The sequence below is a fragment of the Octopus bimaculoides genome, chromosome 1 (genome assembly GCF_046866305.1).
Source record: "Octopus bimaculoides isolate indiv1 chromosome 1, ASM4686630v1, whole genome shotgun sequence".
Classification (NCBI taxonomy): Eukaryota; Metazoa; Mollusca; class Cephalopoda; order Octopoda; family Octopodidae; genus Octopus; species Octopus bimaculoides.
The window spans coordinates 192404210-192418780 of NC_142928.1; the positions used below are offsets into that span (position 1 = coordinate 192404210).

At 36.4% G+C, this 14571-nt stretch overlaps 1 protein-coding gene across 5 annotated transcripts in view; it reads left to right on the forward strand.

Annotated features, from left to right (window-relative positions):
* Window positions 1–14571, forward strand: part of LOC106884166 (protocadherin Fat 4) — a 696074-nt gene that overhangs the window by 494631 nt on the left and 186872 nt on the right. For all 5 annotated transcript variants that reach the window (XM_014935404.3, XM_089364268.1, XM_089364281.1 and 2 more), the window contains one exon: window positions 2933–2995. In XM_014935404.3, the coding sequence (XP_014790890.1) occupies window positions 2941–2995 (55 nt within the window). In that variant the 5' untranslated portion in view covers window positions 2933–2940. The remainder of the gene's footprint in view (window positions 1–2932; window positions 2996–14571) is intronic.

The window sequence follows — 14571 nt, forward strand, 5'->3', positions numbered from 1 at the left end:
TAGGTCGCGTTTCCATTATGACTTAAAACGGATAGCCTCGAACAGAAATTGTTCCATTTGAATGGAAATGTGGTTTTCACTATAAAACACATATTGCTAGGTTTGTACCGCCCCCTTGAGACCCAACTACACTCTAGCTGAAAAATATAGAATAGCGCATAAGTAATATAAATGTTCTAAATTCAGTGGTAGTGTTAATGAAGATGTTACATGTTAATTTAATGTGTTAAACTTATCTTTATTAATGTATATCGAATTATACATAGATATATACAAGATTTACACAGATATAAGTGTTAGAACTTGTGGTCTGCCCGAGAACCTTTTTCATTGGAAATGTTTGCCTACTGCACTAAAAAGTTTCCCCACCCCCTGGTCTAACCCATGCCAGCATGGAAAACAGACATTAAATGATGATGACAGTGATAATGATATATATATATATAATATTTATATAATTAGTATACTGTTTTGTGAAGGTAGAATCAACAAAAAAAGTACTCCATCTGGTGAAAGATAAATATTGTTTAATAAACACAGTATATATTTTTATGAGCTACTAATATCATCACATGAAACTATTAGTAGCTCATAAAAATATATACCGTTTATTAAACAGTGTGTGTGTATGTGTGTGTATTAGTTTTACAAGGAGAGTGGTGACAGTCTGATGAAAACCAGCATGTTGAAACTTCATGGGCCCGTGTCACACTTCTTGTAATGGTAAAATAAATATGCACTCTACAAGAAATATTGAGTAATTTTCCAGCGTGATGTAAAATTATTTTTATCACAACTCGACATAAAAACACAGAGAGCCTCTAGGACAGCACTACTCATTGCCTGCTTTCATAATGACATTTCAACACACCATGATATCAAGTTATCTTTTGACCAGATACTAGCAACAGAGTATATTCTCTTAAACTGTCCTTAGGACCAGAGTGTGGTATTAAGTCAATTCATAGATTAAGTCTGCTTCCTAAAATACCATTCTTTTTAAATGCAATGCCATAGTTTGTGGATGCACTGTTCTTGAGAGCTGTCTAAAGTGTAGAAAAGCATGGAAAGAATAAGCCATACAGGTAGGGGTGGGGGGTAAAAGAAAATATCAAACATTCTGAAATATGACATAAATTGTATACAAGTTTTTTTTTTTGCTTGTTTGTTTGTTTGTTTTTTATTTCCTACTGCATTATATAACTCTGTTTTAGGTTCTTGTATATTAAAACTTTGACACTTGATTCTGAAAATGACGTTTTTCATACAAGAAACAGCTGTTCACAGAAATGATCATTGACGATGACAAGAATAAAAGGAAAAATAACTATTTCTTAAAAGAAGAAGACATGAAAATAAAAAATAAATTGTCTGAACATAAAGATGATGTTTGTTACTTTTATTCTGGTTCAGAAAAGGCAATCCTAAATATGTTCAGAGAACATTTTTTATTGATATAAATGCTTTTATTGTGGCAGTTTTAAGCAATGCCAACTTGTCAAGTGCTGTGAATTTTCTTTGATAGAATGTGTCATGTATTCCAAACCAAAGCATTTCGAAGTTTTGCTGTTGATAACCCTCCTCCACCTTTTCATTTAACTCTTTTCATGTGGACAGCTATATAAATGTTGTGCTGGGTTGCCTATGTACTAGAAACACTTGGCTTGTATAGTCTCTGATTGATAGGATTGCTGTTGTTTTTAGCCCATGGTAGGCCTTGATTGTGCAGGCCTATGATCAAAGGCTTTCCAACTATGACTAACTAATCTTGTAGTCAAGAACAGTGTATCTAAGGCTGCTTTATTCAATGTGTCCTTCTTTAACTTTTTTTATTATCTGACATAAGTCATTCAAATAGCAAATAATGTTGAAACAGTAACTCTTCCTCTCTACAAAGTTATAATTTCCATAACAAGCAATGCATCTGCACATATACATAACAAGCAATCCATATGGTGCATATGCATTGCTTATTATGGAAACTCAATGAATTCAACTCTTTAAACTTTATTGAAAATATTCAAGTGTGTTATGTTGTCCCTTTACAGTTACTTTCCTGTTGTCTTTTCCATCAAATCATTGTCCTTGAGAGCTATCCTTTATTGGATCAAACTGGTGGAAGTCAGTGTCAGATCCAGGTTGTATGGCAGATGGGATATCACTGACCACCTGGATATGTCAATTGCCTTATCTCTTGCCAAGACGTGTATATTGTGCATTATCATGGTAAATGCGGATCATTTGCAGACTCTTGTTCTTCTGCCTAATGTCTTCTCTAAGCCTTTTTCATGTCTCAGTATTTCGCTCACTTTTCATGATACAGACATGTTCCAGAAAATCAAAGAGAATGACACCCTTGTCATCTCAAACAACTGTTGTCATAACCTTTTGTGCCAATTGCTGCCTCTTAAATTTTTTACACTATTCCATGGACTGAGCCTTATACATATATAATCTTCTTCATCATTTAATGTCCATGTTGCATGCTAGCATGGCTTGCGTAGGTTGACAGGATCTGATGAGGACAAGGACTGCATCATATACATATGCTTGTGCACACACATGTACACACACACACAGACACACACACACACACACACACACACGTATATATATATATATATATATATATAAGAACATGAACTGAGAGGGAGATATATTTTTATTAGAAATATTATCCTAGCTATTTGAAGCAGATATCTGGACAGAATTAATTTATCTATTATTCCTCTTCTATTATTGATCAGAAATATATTCATCATGAACAGATTTCCAATTTCCTATCTTTTCTTCTTTTTTCCCCACATTGGTTTCCATTCAGTCATTTCTAACATGTATAAAGACTATTGAATTGTTCCATTTGTTTGTTTGACAGAGGGGGAGAGTGGTTCTTCTCCCATAATATTGATTTTCTCTCTGTTTTATTCAACAGATTTGTTTATGAGAACCATGGAGCATTCTAGGACTAAAATCATTTTTCCTGGTCTTCTGACAGGTAAGAAAATGGAAAAACCTTTTAAATTTTTATTGCTGTATCATTTATAGATTGCTAAAATTATATAATTCCAGCCTTTTGTTTTGTTTTCATTGGTAAATTTAATTCAATTTGGTCAGGTAAAACTGATGAATGGGCAGCTAATAGTGACCATTACCAATGGCTAATTTTATAATTATATTTTTAGTGATTGATTGTTCTAAATGGAATTTGGAACACTACAAAGTTTTTCCTTCAAATATCTTTTTTTTGCCATGCATTTTATGAAATACTTTGTTAATGCTTGGTATTTTTAACTGCTTTTTCTCATTTATTTATTACAATTATTATTGTTATTATTATTATTATTATTATTATTATTATTATTATTATTATTATTATTATTATTATTATTGGATTCTTTTATTTTTCATTGCAGACTTTATAAATATTTTCTTTAGTGTCTGTGTTAGTGTGTCTGTATGTCTGCCTGTGTACTATGCTCATATGTGTCTGTGCACTTAAAAAGAACACTCAAACTGACTGTCTGGCACTAAAAAAAAACAAAAAAAAAACGGGATACAGCACCAAAAAGGTAGCTTCCTTTTATAGAAATTCCATCTCGCTTCAATTTCATGATACTAAATTTAGCAGTTGTCCCCTACCTTTATCAACAGCAACATCATCATCATAATTTTTGCCTCCAATTCCCATGTTGACATGGATCCTTTCATTTTTCAACCCTTCACCCACTTCCTATTATTTTTTCATTATTTTTCATGGAAGAATTAATTCATTAACAATTTTTTTAATCCACAGTTATGCACATATATGTATATATATGTATGTGTGTGTGTGTGTGTGTGTGTGCATGTGTGTGTGTGTGTATAGTAGAATATAAGGATAAAAATCACATTATTTTTATCAGGTAGTCAGCATGCTATAAAAATTTATAGGTAATTTATACATTAAATTAATAATAATAATAATAATAATAATAATAATAATAATAATAATAATAATAATAATAATACATATATATGAAGAGCATGGGCTCAAAACGTAAAAGATTTTCTCACTTTCCCGAGCATCAAACTAATACACCTGCTTGTTGTTCATACACCTGTCTTTGTCTTTTGTTTTTCTGTAAATTTCAACTATATATAAATATATATATATATATATAGTTGGAATTTACACAAAAAAAACAAACAAAACAAAAGACAAAGACAGGTGTGTAAACAACAAAAGATGTATTAGCTTAATGCTCAGGAAGTAAGAAAGTCTTTTACATTTCAAGCCAACGCTCTTCAACAGAAAGGAGAAATAAACAGAGAGAGAAAATAAAAAAAAATATATATATATATATATCATCATCATCATCATCATCGTTTAACGTCCGCTTTCCATGCTAGCATGGGTTGGACGATTTGACTGAGGACTGGTGAAACCGGATGGCAACACCAGGCTCCAATCTAATTTGGCAGAGTTTCTACAGCTGGATGCCCTTCCTAACGCCAACCACTCAGAGAGTGTAGTGGGTGCTTTTACGTGTCACCCGCACGAAAACGGCCACGCTCGAAATGGTGTCTTTTATGTGCCACCCGCACAAGCCAGTCCAGGGGCACTGGCAACGATCTCGCTCGAAAATCCTACGGGAGCCAGTCAGACGGTACTGGCAACGGCCACGCTCAAAATGGTGCATCTCATGTGCCACCCGCACAAGAGCCAGTCCAGGGGCACTGGCAACGATCTTACTTGGCTTGCTGGGTCTTCTCACGCACAGCACATTTCCAAAGGTCTCGGTCAGTAGTCATCGCCTCGGTGAGGCCCAATGTACGAAGGTCTTGCCTCACCACCTCAGCCCAGGTGTTCCTGGGCCTACCTCTTCCACAGGTTCCCTCAACTGTTAGGGTGTGGCACTTTTTCACGCAGCTATCCACATCCATTCTCACCACATGTCCATACCAGCGCAATCGTCTCTCTTGCACACCACAACTGATGCTTCTAATGTTCAGCTTTTCTCTCAAGATACTTACACTCTGACGGGTATTCACATTGACATTACACATCCAACGGAGCATACTGGCTTCATTCCTTGCGAGCTTACGTATGTCCTCAGCAGTTACAGCCCATGTTTCACTGCCATGTAGCATGGCTGTTCGTACGCATGCGTCATACAGTCTGCCTTTTACTCTGAGTGAGAGTCCCTTTGTCGCCAGCAGGGGTAAGAGCTCTCTAAACTTTGCCCAGGCTATTCTTATTCTAGCAGCTACACTTTCAGCGCACCCACCCCCACTACTAACTTGGTCGCCCAGATAGCGGAAGCTATCGACTACCTCTAGTTTTTCACCCTGGAATGAGATAGAAGTTGTTTCCTGTTTGTTTACAGTCTTTATTGCACCTGAACATCTGCCACAAACAAAAACTAACTTGCTAGTTAACCTGCCTTTGATGTTGCTGCACCTCTTATGTGTCCATAGCTTGCACCGGGTACATCTTATAGAGTTACTACCTACTCCTTTTCCACATACTGAGCAGGGCCATCTACCTGAAGGGGTTTGTGTTTTATCTACCTTCCTACTTATTAGGATTTTGGTTTTAGCTAGGTTGACTCTAAGGCCCTTCAATTCTAGACCTTGCTTCCACACCTGAAACTTCTCCTCTAGTTCTGATAGTGACTCCGCAATTAGGGCAAGGTCATCAGCATAGAGGAGCTCCCAGGGGCAACCTGTCTTGAACTCCTCTGTGATTGCCTGGAGGACTATGATAAATAAGAGGTGGCTGAGGACGGAACCTTGGTGGACCCCTACCTCTACCCGGAATTCATTGCTGTACTCATTTCCAACCCTCACCTTACTGGCAGCATCTCTGTACATGGCTCGCACAGCTCTCACTAACCATTCTTCTATCCCAAGTTTCCTCATTGACCACCAGATAAGGGATCGGGGGACCCTGTCAAAGGCTTTCTCCATGTCAACGAAAGCCAGGTACAGAGGTTTATCCTTAGCTAGGTATTTCTCCTGCAACTGTCTCACTAGAAATAAGGCATCAGTAGTGCTTTTACCTGGCACGAACCCAAACTGCATCTCATCTAAATTGATTCGCTCCCTAATTAGTTGGGCTATGACCCTCTCTGTAACTTGCATAACCTGATCTAACAGCTTGATGCCTATGTAATTATTTGTATCTAAAGCGTCACCTTTACCTTTGTAGCAGTTGACTATGATGCTGCTACACCAGTCATTGGGTATGACTCCTTCGTGTATCACCTGGTTCGTAATACGGGTGACTAGGCTATAGCCAACACCGCCAGATATTTTGAGCATCTCTGCAGTGATTCCTGATGGGCCGGGGGCTTTCCCGGTCTTCATACTCTTAATTGCTTTATCTACCCTGGTACTATCAACTCGGATAGCTGGTCCCTCTATTGGGTCGACATACGGCAGGCTCTCTTTCTCCCATTCATTCTCTTTATTAAGCAATCTATCGTAGTGGCATCTCCAGACCTCTTTCTTTGCATCCTCATTTAGTGCAAGCGTACCATCATCCATGCGAACACATTTCTCTCCTACAACATCACTATTCTCTCTCCTACACTGTCTTGCAACACGAAATACCTCGAGTCTTTGGTCCTCACGGCGCAGAACATTGGCAAATCTTTCCTTATCTGCTTCCCCTCTGGCTAAATAAACCTGTCGCCTAGCCTCCCTTCTGGCACATTGGTACAATTCCCTGCTACCACCGTTCTTCCAGTCCTTCCAAGCCTGTTTCTTTTGTCTAATAGCCCTGTCTACCTCCTTGTTCCACCACCACGTTACTCTGGGTCGGGAGGGGACCTTACACCACCCACAAATCTGGTCGGTGGCTTTCAACAGGTTGTCCCGCAGAAATCTCCAATTGTCTTTCACGTTGTATGATGCTATATCCCCTTCTATTTCGTTAAATGCTTCAAGTAACTTGTCTCTAAGTCTCTGTCCGTTTGCAGGGTCTTTAAGCTTCCACACCCTTCTCCTCCAAGCCTGTCTAATTCTGGGCACCCGTTTTGCCTTGATCCCAAAGTCGCTAACTACTAATCTATGTTGTGGGGTACATTCTTCGCCAGGGTAGGTTTTGGCATTTATAAGCCGCCCTCTTTCCCTATTTCTGGCGAGGATGTAGTCGATTTGGCTAGAGTGTCTGCCGGAGCGGTAGGTGACTAGGTGACTGGCAGGTTTCCTGAAGTTGGTATTGCAGACCATAAGATCGGTTGCATCACAGAACTCCAGCAGTCTGGTTCCCTCCTCGTTGCAGGAACCGAAGCCATAGCCTCCATGTATGCCATGGAAGCCTCCAGCACGACGTCCGACATGACCGTTGAAGTCTCCAGCCACAAAGAGAAGGTCCCTGTCACTCGTCGACGAGGTAGTTTGCAAGAGGGTGTCATAGAATTGGTCTTTCAGACCATCTGGTAGCCCCGGTTGAGGTGCATAGGCTGAGATGACAGTCGCTAATCTATGATGAAGCACTAGTCTGATCTTAAGTACTCTGTCACTTACTCTAACGACCTCGATTACCTTATCCACCCATTTCTCCGCTAGAAGTATTCCTACGCCCCCGACCCCGTCAGTGTTCCCTGCCCAGAAAATCTTGTACCTGTGTTCTTTGCCTGTGAGGAACCTCGCAGAACCTCCTCTCCATCTTACTTCCTGGATGCAGCACATATCTACGCGTCTCCGTTCAAGCATCTCAACAATTTCACCAGATCTACCTTTCAGCGTGCCGACGTTGAGAGTGCCAATCCTAACAGTATGGGTGTTGGGGGTGTGGGCCTGTAGCCTGGGAAAGGGGGAAACTGTCGTGTACCTGAAAAGAAAACTTGCAATTGGAAGAATTCATAAGCAAAACAGTACCTACAACCTGCAAACATTACTCAAACTTAATGCGCTACCCAAAGGTTGGGGAGAGGATGGCCAAGGCCACTAGATGGGTTCCGGGAGACAGCCGAGGATGACAGGATGACAGAGGAATGCACTTCCGGTGGAGGGGTGGGAGGGTGGAGGGGGTGGGATCAGCGAGGATATAGGCCTCTTAATCGTAGATTTTAAATATTTGAGAGACAACAATGCATAAATCGTAATTTTTAAAAGAGCAATGAAATCTAGGTGAATAGAATATATACGTAGCATGAATTTAGGAAGCTTAGAAAATGAATAAGTATGAATTTAAGACAAAAACTGAATTCAATTGAATTTCGTGGAGAGAGACAAGATAAATAATAGAGGGCAGACGAAAGCGCGAAAGGTATGAGATGTTTGAGGCCGTAAATAAATAAAAATCTCTATCTTATCTGCATCTTGGAGACTTCGTCGTAGTATGTCAGCGGAGAAGAGATTGAGATAATTTAGAATGGATTTCTCATTTATATATACCCAGAACCTGAAAACCTTAAGGAAAAACTACGAGAGAGAGAGAGAGAGAGAGAGAGAGAGAGAGGGAGAGAGAGGGAGAGAGAGAGAGAGAGAGAGAGAGGGACTGATTTAGAGAGGATGGAGGGGTAGACAGAGGCATGGCGGGAGAAAAGATCATCGTCATCATATATATAAAGAGAGAGATAGGGGGGGGACCAGTCAAGCAGCACATCACGCTGTAATTCTTGGGCTGAGAAATCAACACTTAAAAGCCATAATTTTAAAGGAGCGATAAGAATTTTTGAATAAAGGAAAATGGGTAGGGGTGGGTAGGTACCGTCAGCGAGGAGATAGGCCTCTTAATCGTAGATTTTAAATATATATATATATATATATATATATATATATATATATATATATATACAATTTAAATATAGGATAAAATCTTTATAAGAATTTATCAAGTAGTTAGCGTGAAAAACCTCATAAGGGAAAAATTTATTAATTATTCCCTATAAATATATTTATTTATATTAAGGGCATTACTATACATAAATGCCTCATGCTAGGAGGGACTCTTAAAGTCAAAACTACCATAAATTATGGTAATTACTGTTTATATATTTGTATAGTGCACTGTATTGACCATGACATATAACCAGTGTTTAGAACACTTAAACAGATCCTTATTTGAGGAGCAAATGAGTTATCATTTCATGTGTCTTACTGGAGTTCTCTTCTGTGATAAGAGAAATTCTCAACCCTTATCACTCAATTGTTTAAGTAAATTCTTTGACTCATTTCAGCATACTTGTTATGTATTTTCATACCATAGTATTGTCCAAGGGTCATTATAACTTAAAGCTGTTTTCATGTTATGCAATCTCTGATGATTTAATAATGTATTCTATCCATAAAGTATTTCCTTACATAATAGATATTATTGTCAATGAAATATGTGTAAGAATGTACTGAACATACATAAAAATTTATTTTTACACTTGTTTTCTCTCTCTCTCTCTCTCTCTCTCTCTCTCTCTCTCTCTCTCTCTCTCTCTCTCTCTCGCTTTCTCTCTTTCTCTCCAACATACATACACACACAAGTCAATATTCTTAGCTAGACATTCAATCACTAAAAGGTTGATAAGTATGATAGAATTACACTTCCATAGATGATGTCTTACAATCGCTAATTTAAAAGTTTGTATTAGTTACCAACGAATATTTCTCCCCCTGTTTTCCACATACATTTGATCCACTTTAACTTTTCTTTAATGTTCCAGACATCAAAAATACTTTCACCCACTCAACTATCAATTAATTAGTTGTTTACTCCCAAGCAAGTTAACTGGGGTTGTACCTTGCTAGAAATTTGCCAGCATAGAAATAAATGTTCTTACTTCAATCATACTCCGTACAGTTGAATGTCTATAGAAACATAACACCTACACATGACATGAAAATGATCAAAGAATATACATATTGAAATATTGCTGCAGCAGGAACTCAAAACATAGGTTATAGCCCAATAGGTTTCTGGTCTTCTAATAATAACTTGTCTAAAAAAAGAATTCAGATAATGGATAGGAAATTATTTTCAACAAATTTATATTATCAAACTATGGAGTAATATCTCAATATATCTATTAGTAAATTTCAGATTTCAGAAGCTAAATAAAATATTTTCTCTGTGCTTATCCCAAAGACTATGTTATAAACCTAAACTATTTATCTATGCTATCTTGTTCAGCCATTATGTGCTTCTATACTAGATTATTTGATTACATAATAAGATAACATCTTTATATTACACACCTAGATAACAGGTGTATAAATAATGTATATCTGCATTGTATGATAAAGATGTAGTTACTATAATTGTTTCTGAAAGGATTTAGCAAGAAATGTATTCCATCTAAAAATATTTCTTGTATAAATTCATTCGGTACATGTTTTAACACTTCCCATTTATCATCACTACCACCACCACTTCTTCAACAGTTAGTCTTAAATTTAACAGGTTTGCAAAACAGTTAATTTCCACTTTTCTCAACCTTACACCACCACAGTTATAAGGGTGAATACTTTAACCCTTTAGCATTCAGATTATTTATTCAAATGTAGCCCTTATTGATTCACATTGTTTTGAATTAATCATGCATTATCTTATAGCTTCGAGATTTCAATGATGTGATTGTTTATTTTTAAAATGACATGGTAGGGTAGGTGTGAGAGGCTAGATCTAGCCAGTTTGAACATAAAGAAGATAGAACACATAAACTGGATGTAGCTGGTTTAAGTATCAAAGGGTCAAAGATCTAACTTTGCTTCTTCTTTTTGTATCTTCCTTGCTCTTTGTCTGACAGAGATATCTTTTAATATCAACTCAAACCTCATTTTTATTCAACACTAATCCTTTTGCAGCAATATATTCATCTCTTCTGTAAACATATTCTAACGTCTTTAACATCCAGTTCCTTCCTCGTTTTACATATGCATTCCCTTTAATTCAAATTAATATTGCACATCTTTCTGCTCTTAACTCGTCTTTGTAGCCAGTTCTGCAGATTCTTTTCATATTCACCGTCAATATCTCATCTATCATCTCATACTACTTGTGCAAGTTTCACACGGTCTTCTTTTGGTACAGAGCAAGAAAATACCCCTTTATAACCAACACAGGTAGCATATCCATGAACTTCTTCCAACCCTCCTATTACAAAATATACACCCTGCTTTCACCAAAGCCATCTCCATTCTAATCTAGTCAATTATGGGCTGATTGTTAATTATCTTTCTGATTTCAAGGTTGTCCAATGCTGTGCTCTTGGGAAACATCATAACCTTAGCACTGTGGATGATGACACACCGATTCATCATTCTTTGTGTAGTTCAGTGCTTTTTATACACATCACTTCTACTTTGGGAATCTGTGACTTGACAGATTATTTTTGAAATTATCTAAGTTATATTTTTCATGCATATGTATGTGTGTGCAAGAGTGTGTGCATGTGTGTGTGATCATCATCATCATACATTTTCCATGTTGGCATAGGTTGGATGGTTTGACCGAAGCTGGTAAAACCAGGGTAGCTGCACCAGGCTCCATTGTCTGTTTTGACATGATTTCTATGGCTAGATGCCTTTCCTAATGTCAACCACTTTACAGAGTGTACTGGGTGTTTTTATGTGGCACCAGTGCATTTTACATGTTACCAACACCAACAAAGTCACCAAGTAAATATATATATATATATATTGCTGGATCATTGCCAGTGCTGCCTGACTGGTTCTCATGCTGGTGGCACATAAAAAGCACCATTCGAGCATGATCATTGCCAGTGCCGCCTGACTGGCTACCGAGCTAGTGGCATGTAAAAAGCACCATTTGAGTGTGGTCAATGCTAGTACTATCTCACTGGCCCCCATACCGGTGGCACAACAAAAGCACCTACTACACTCTCAGAGCGGTTAGCATTAGGAAGGGCATCCAGCCGTAGAAACATATTAAGCAACACTAATAATAAATCAAAAAACATAAAAAGAAACAAGCTTTTGACGGTTTTATAGATATGTCAAAATTATGATGCTATGATGCTAGGTGTTCCCATTATTTTGTCCAACCTCTGTATATTATTCTGCATTTGTCTTTTATAAACACAGGCACGATCAAAATGTTTTACATAGTGAAAGAATGTCATGAAGATCTATAAATCTATGCTTTAAAAGATATATTGATAAATATTTAAATTAAAGTGAAATGAATGTAGTTAACAAAAAGCTGTGGAAGTTACACTTTTATCTTTTATGTGTTCTAGACCAACACTTAAGGCCATGCTGGGGCAATATGGTTATTCTTTTTTTGTTTTCCAGTTATTAGGTTTAAATGCTTGTCAATATTGTGAAAGCAAACAGATACACACATTGGCAAAAGGGAAAGTAGATGTGATAGTTACTTAGACAGACATACAGACAGACAATGTTAGTACCACATAAAAAACACCCATTTCAGTGCCATGTAAAAAGCAGCCATACCAGTGTCACATTAAAATAACACCCAATATACTTTCTAAAGTGGTTGGCATTAGGAAAGGCATCCAGCCATAGAAACCATGCCAAAACAGATAATCAGTCTGGGCAGCTCTCCCGCTTGCCAGCTCTTGTCAAACTGTCCAACCCATGCCAGCATGGAAAACAGGCATTAAATGATGATGAGATGATGATATAGGTATATATGAACATGCACACACACATAGAGTAGCTTTATATACCTATATATATATATATATATATATATATACACACACACATGCACACGCACTCAATATAGTAGGTACTATTTGTTGATTTGTCAGCTCAGTGAAAGCTCCATTTTATATATAAATATATATATACACATACATGCATGCATGCATATATATATATATATATATATATATATATATACATATACATGCATGCACACACACACACACACAGAGTAAGTAATTCTTCAGTAGATTTAAATTCAGAAATACATTTGAAAAATTATGAGAAAATAATACTTTTTTTTTGTAAATAAACTATATGTCCAACAAAAGAATGCAAACAGGAATTTGTTGGGGGGGGGGGGGGTTTAATGCAGAGAACAACTTAAAGAATAAGATGTGGTAACAAACAGAATTTTAGAATTCAACAGTTGATTTCCTAATCTAAATATCAGTATATGTGGACAACTAGTCTCTTCAGACTTTGGAGTAGTATTTTGTCAACAGTCTCATCTCGGTTTGTTCAAAAGTGGATATTGATTTATCTATATATTTATCTTACATATTTTTCCCAAAGGCAGATTTTCATTGTTTTTTTTTTTCTTTCTAGATATTAGACTTGTGTGAATTATCAAACTATTTCTTGGCATAAATAATTTAAAAGATGGAGAATGTTCCAAGACTGAAATTTGAAATTATATAATCATTCTTCATTTTTTTTTTTTTTTGCTTTGTTTACTTTTAAAAAAAAATATCCCTTGCGATTTTTTTCTTTAACCATGTGTGCATATATGTACGTCTTGTGTGTGTGTTTATGTATGTGTGTATGTATATATGTGAGTGTATATATATATATATATATGTGTGTGTGTGTGTGTGTGTGTGTGTGTGTGTGTGTGTGTGTGTGTGTATGTGTGTATGTGTGTGTTTATGTATGTGTGTATATATATATATATATATGTGTGTGTGTATGTGTATGTAATGATATACAGATTTAGTTCAGACAAGGAGGCTCAAAAATAAAGTCCATCTCTATATTTGAAATGCAATCTCTACAACATTATTACTTGGAGACTGGCTAATATTGTTGTTATCGTATTTCACGATGTAAGTTCAACTTTATTTTTGAGTGTCTCTTCATTTTAGCTGCTGTGTCTTTTCTCCATCATGGTATAAATATTATTGCTCTCAATTTGGTATATCTTTTTTCTCTTTTATTGAATTTTCTTACTAAGTTACTTTGCATGAATAAGTATTATTGCTGTAAATGCACAATATTTCTGCCACATGGGTTACTCTATCATCATCATTTTTATAATCATAATAACAATAGCAATAATGAGCTTATTTTATGCAGTGCTCTGGTGTGCTAACAATAAAAGTACTTGTGCGTATGTGTATTGTATTTATACATATGTGTATATGTGCATGTGTATTGTATTTATACATATGTACATATATGTGTGTGTGTGTGTGTGTGTGTGTGTGTGTGTGTGTGTATTGTTATATTTTCCCTGATGATTGAGAAATGTCATATAACATTTGTCTGTAAAGAAATGCACTAATTAACCATCAAAGTAATTAAGGACCCTGTATTACGTAGGCTGATGGCTAAATGCAAAGGCTCTCAAATTAATTTGGTCGTGGAGCCCATTCATCATCATCATGTTCTCGGTTCATATTTCTTCTGGACTCAATAAAATAAAGTACTAATCAAGAACTGTGTATTTTTATTTGACCTATACCAACCCTTGTGACTGGTGTCTAATTGTCTAATCTGTAACTTGTGTCTAATTTAAACAACAATAATGATGATGATGATAATGATAATAATAACAATAATAATAATAATAATAATCCATTTTCCTAAAATCAGATATTGCGTAGTTAATTTGTATCAGAATAAATGTAAAATTTTTATTTTAATTGAAAATTAAAATAAAACATTTTTCTTAATTGA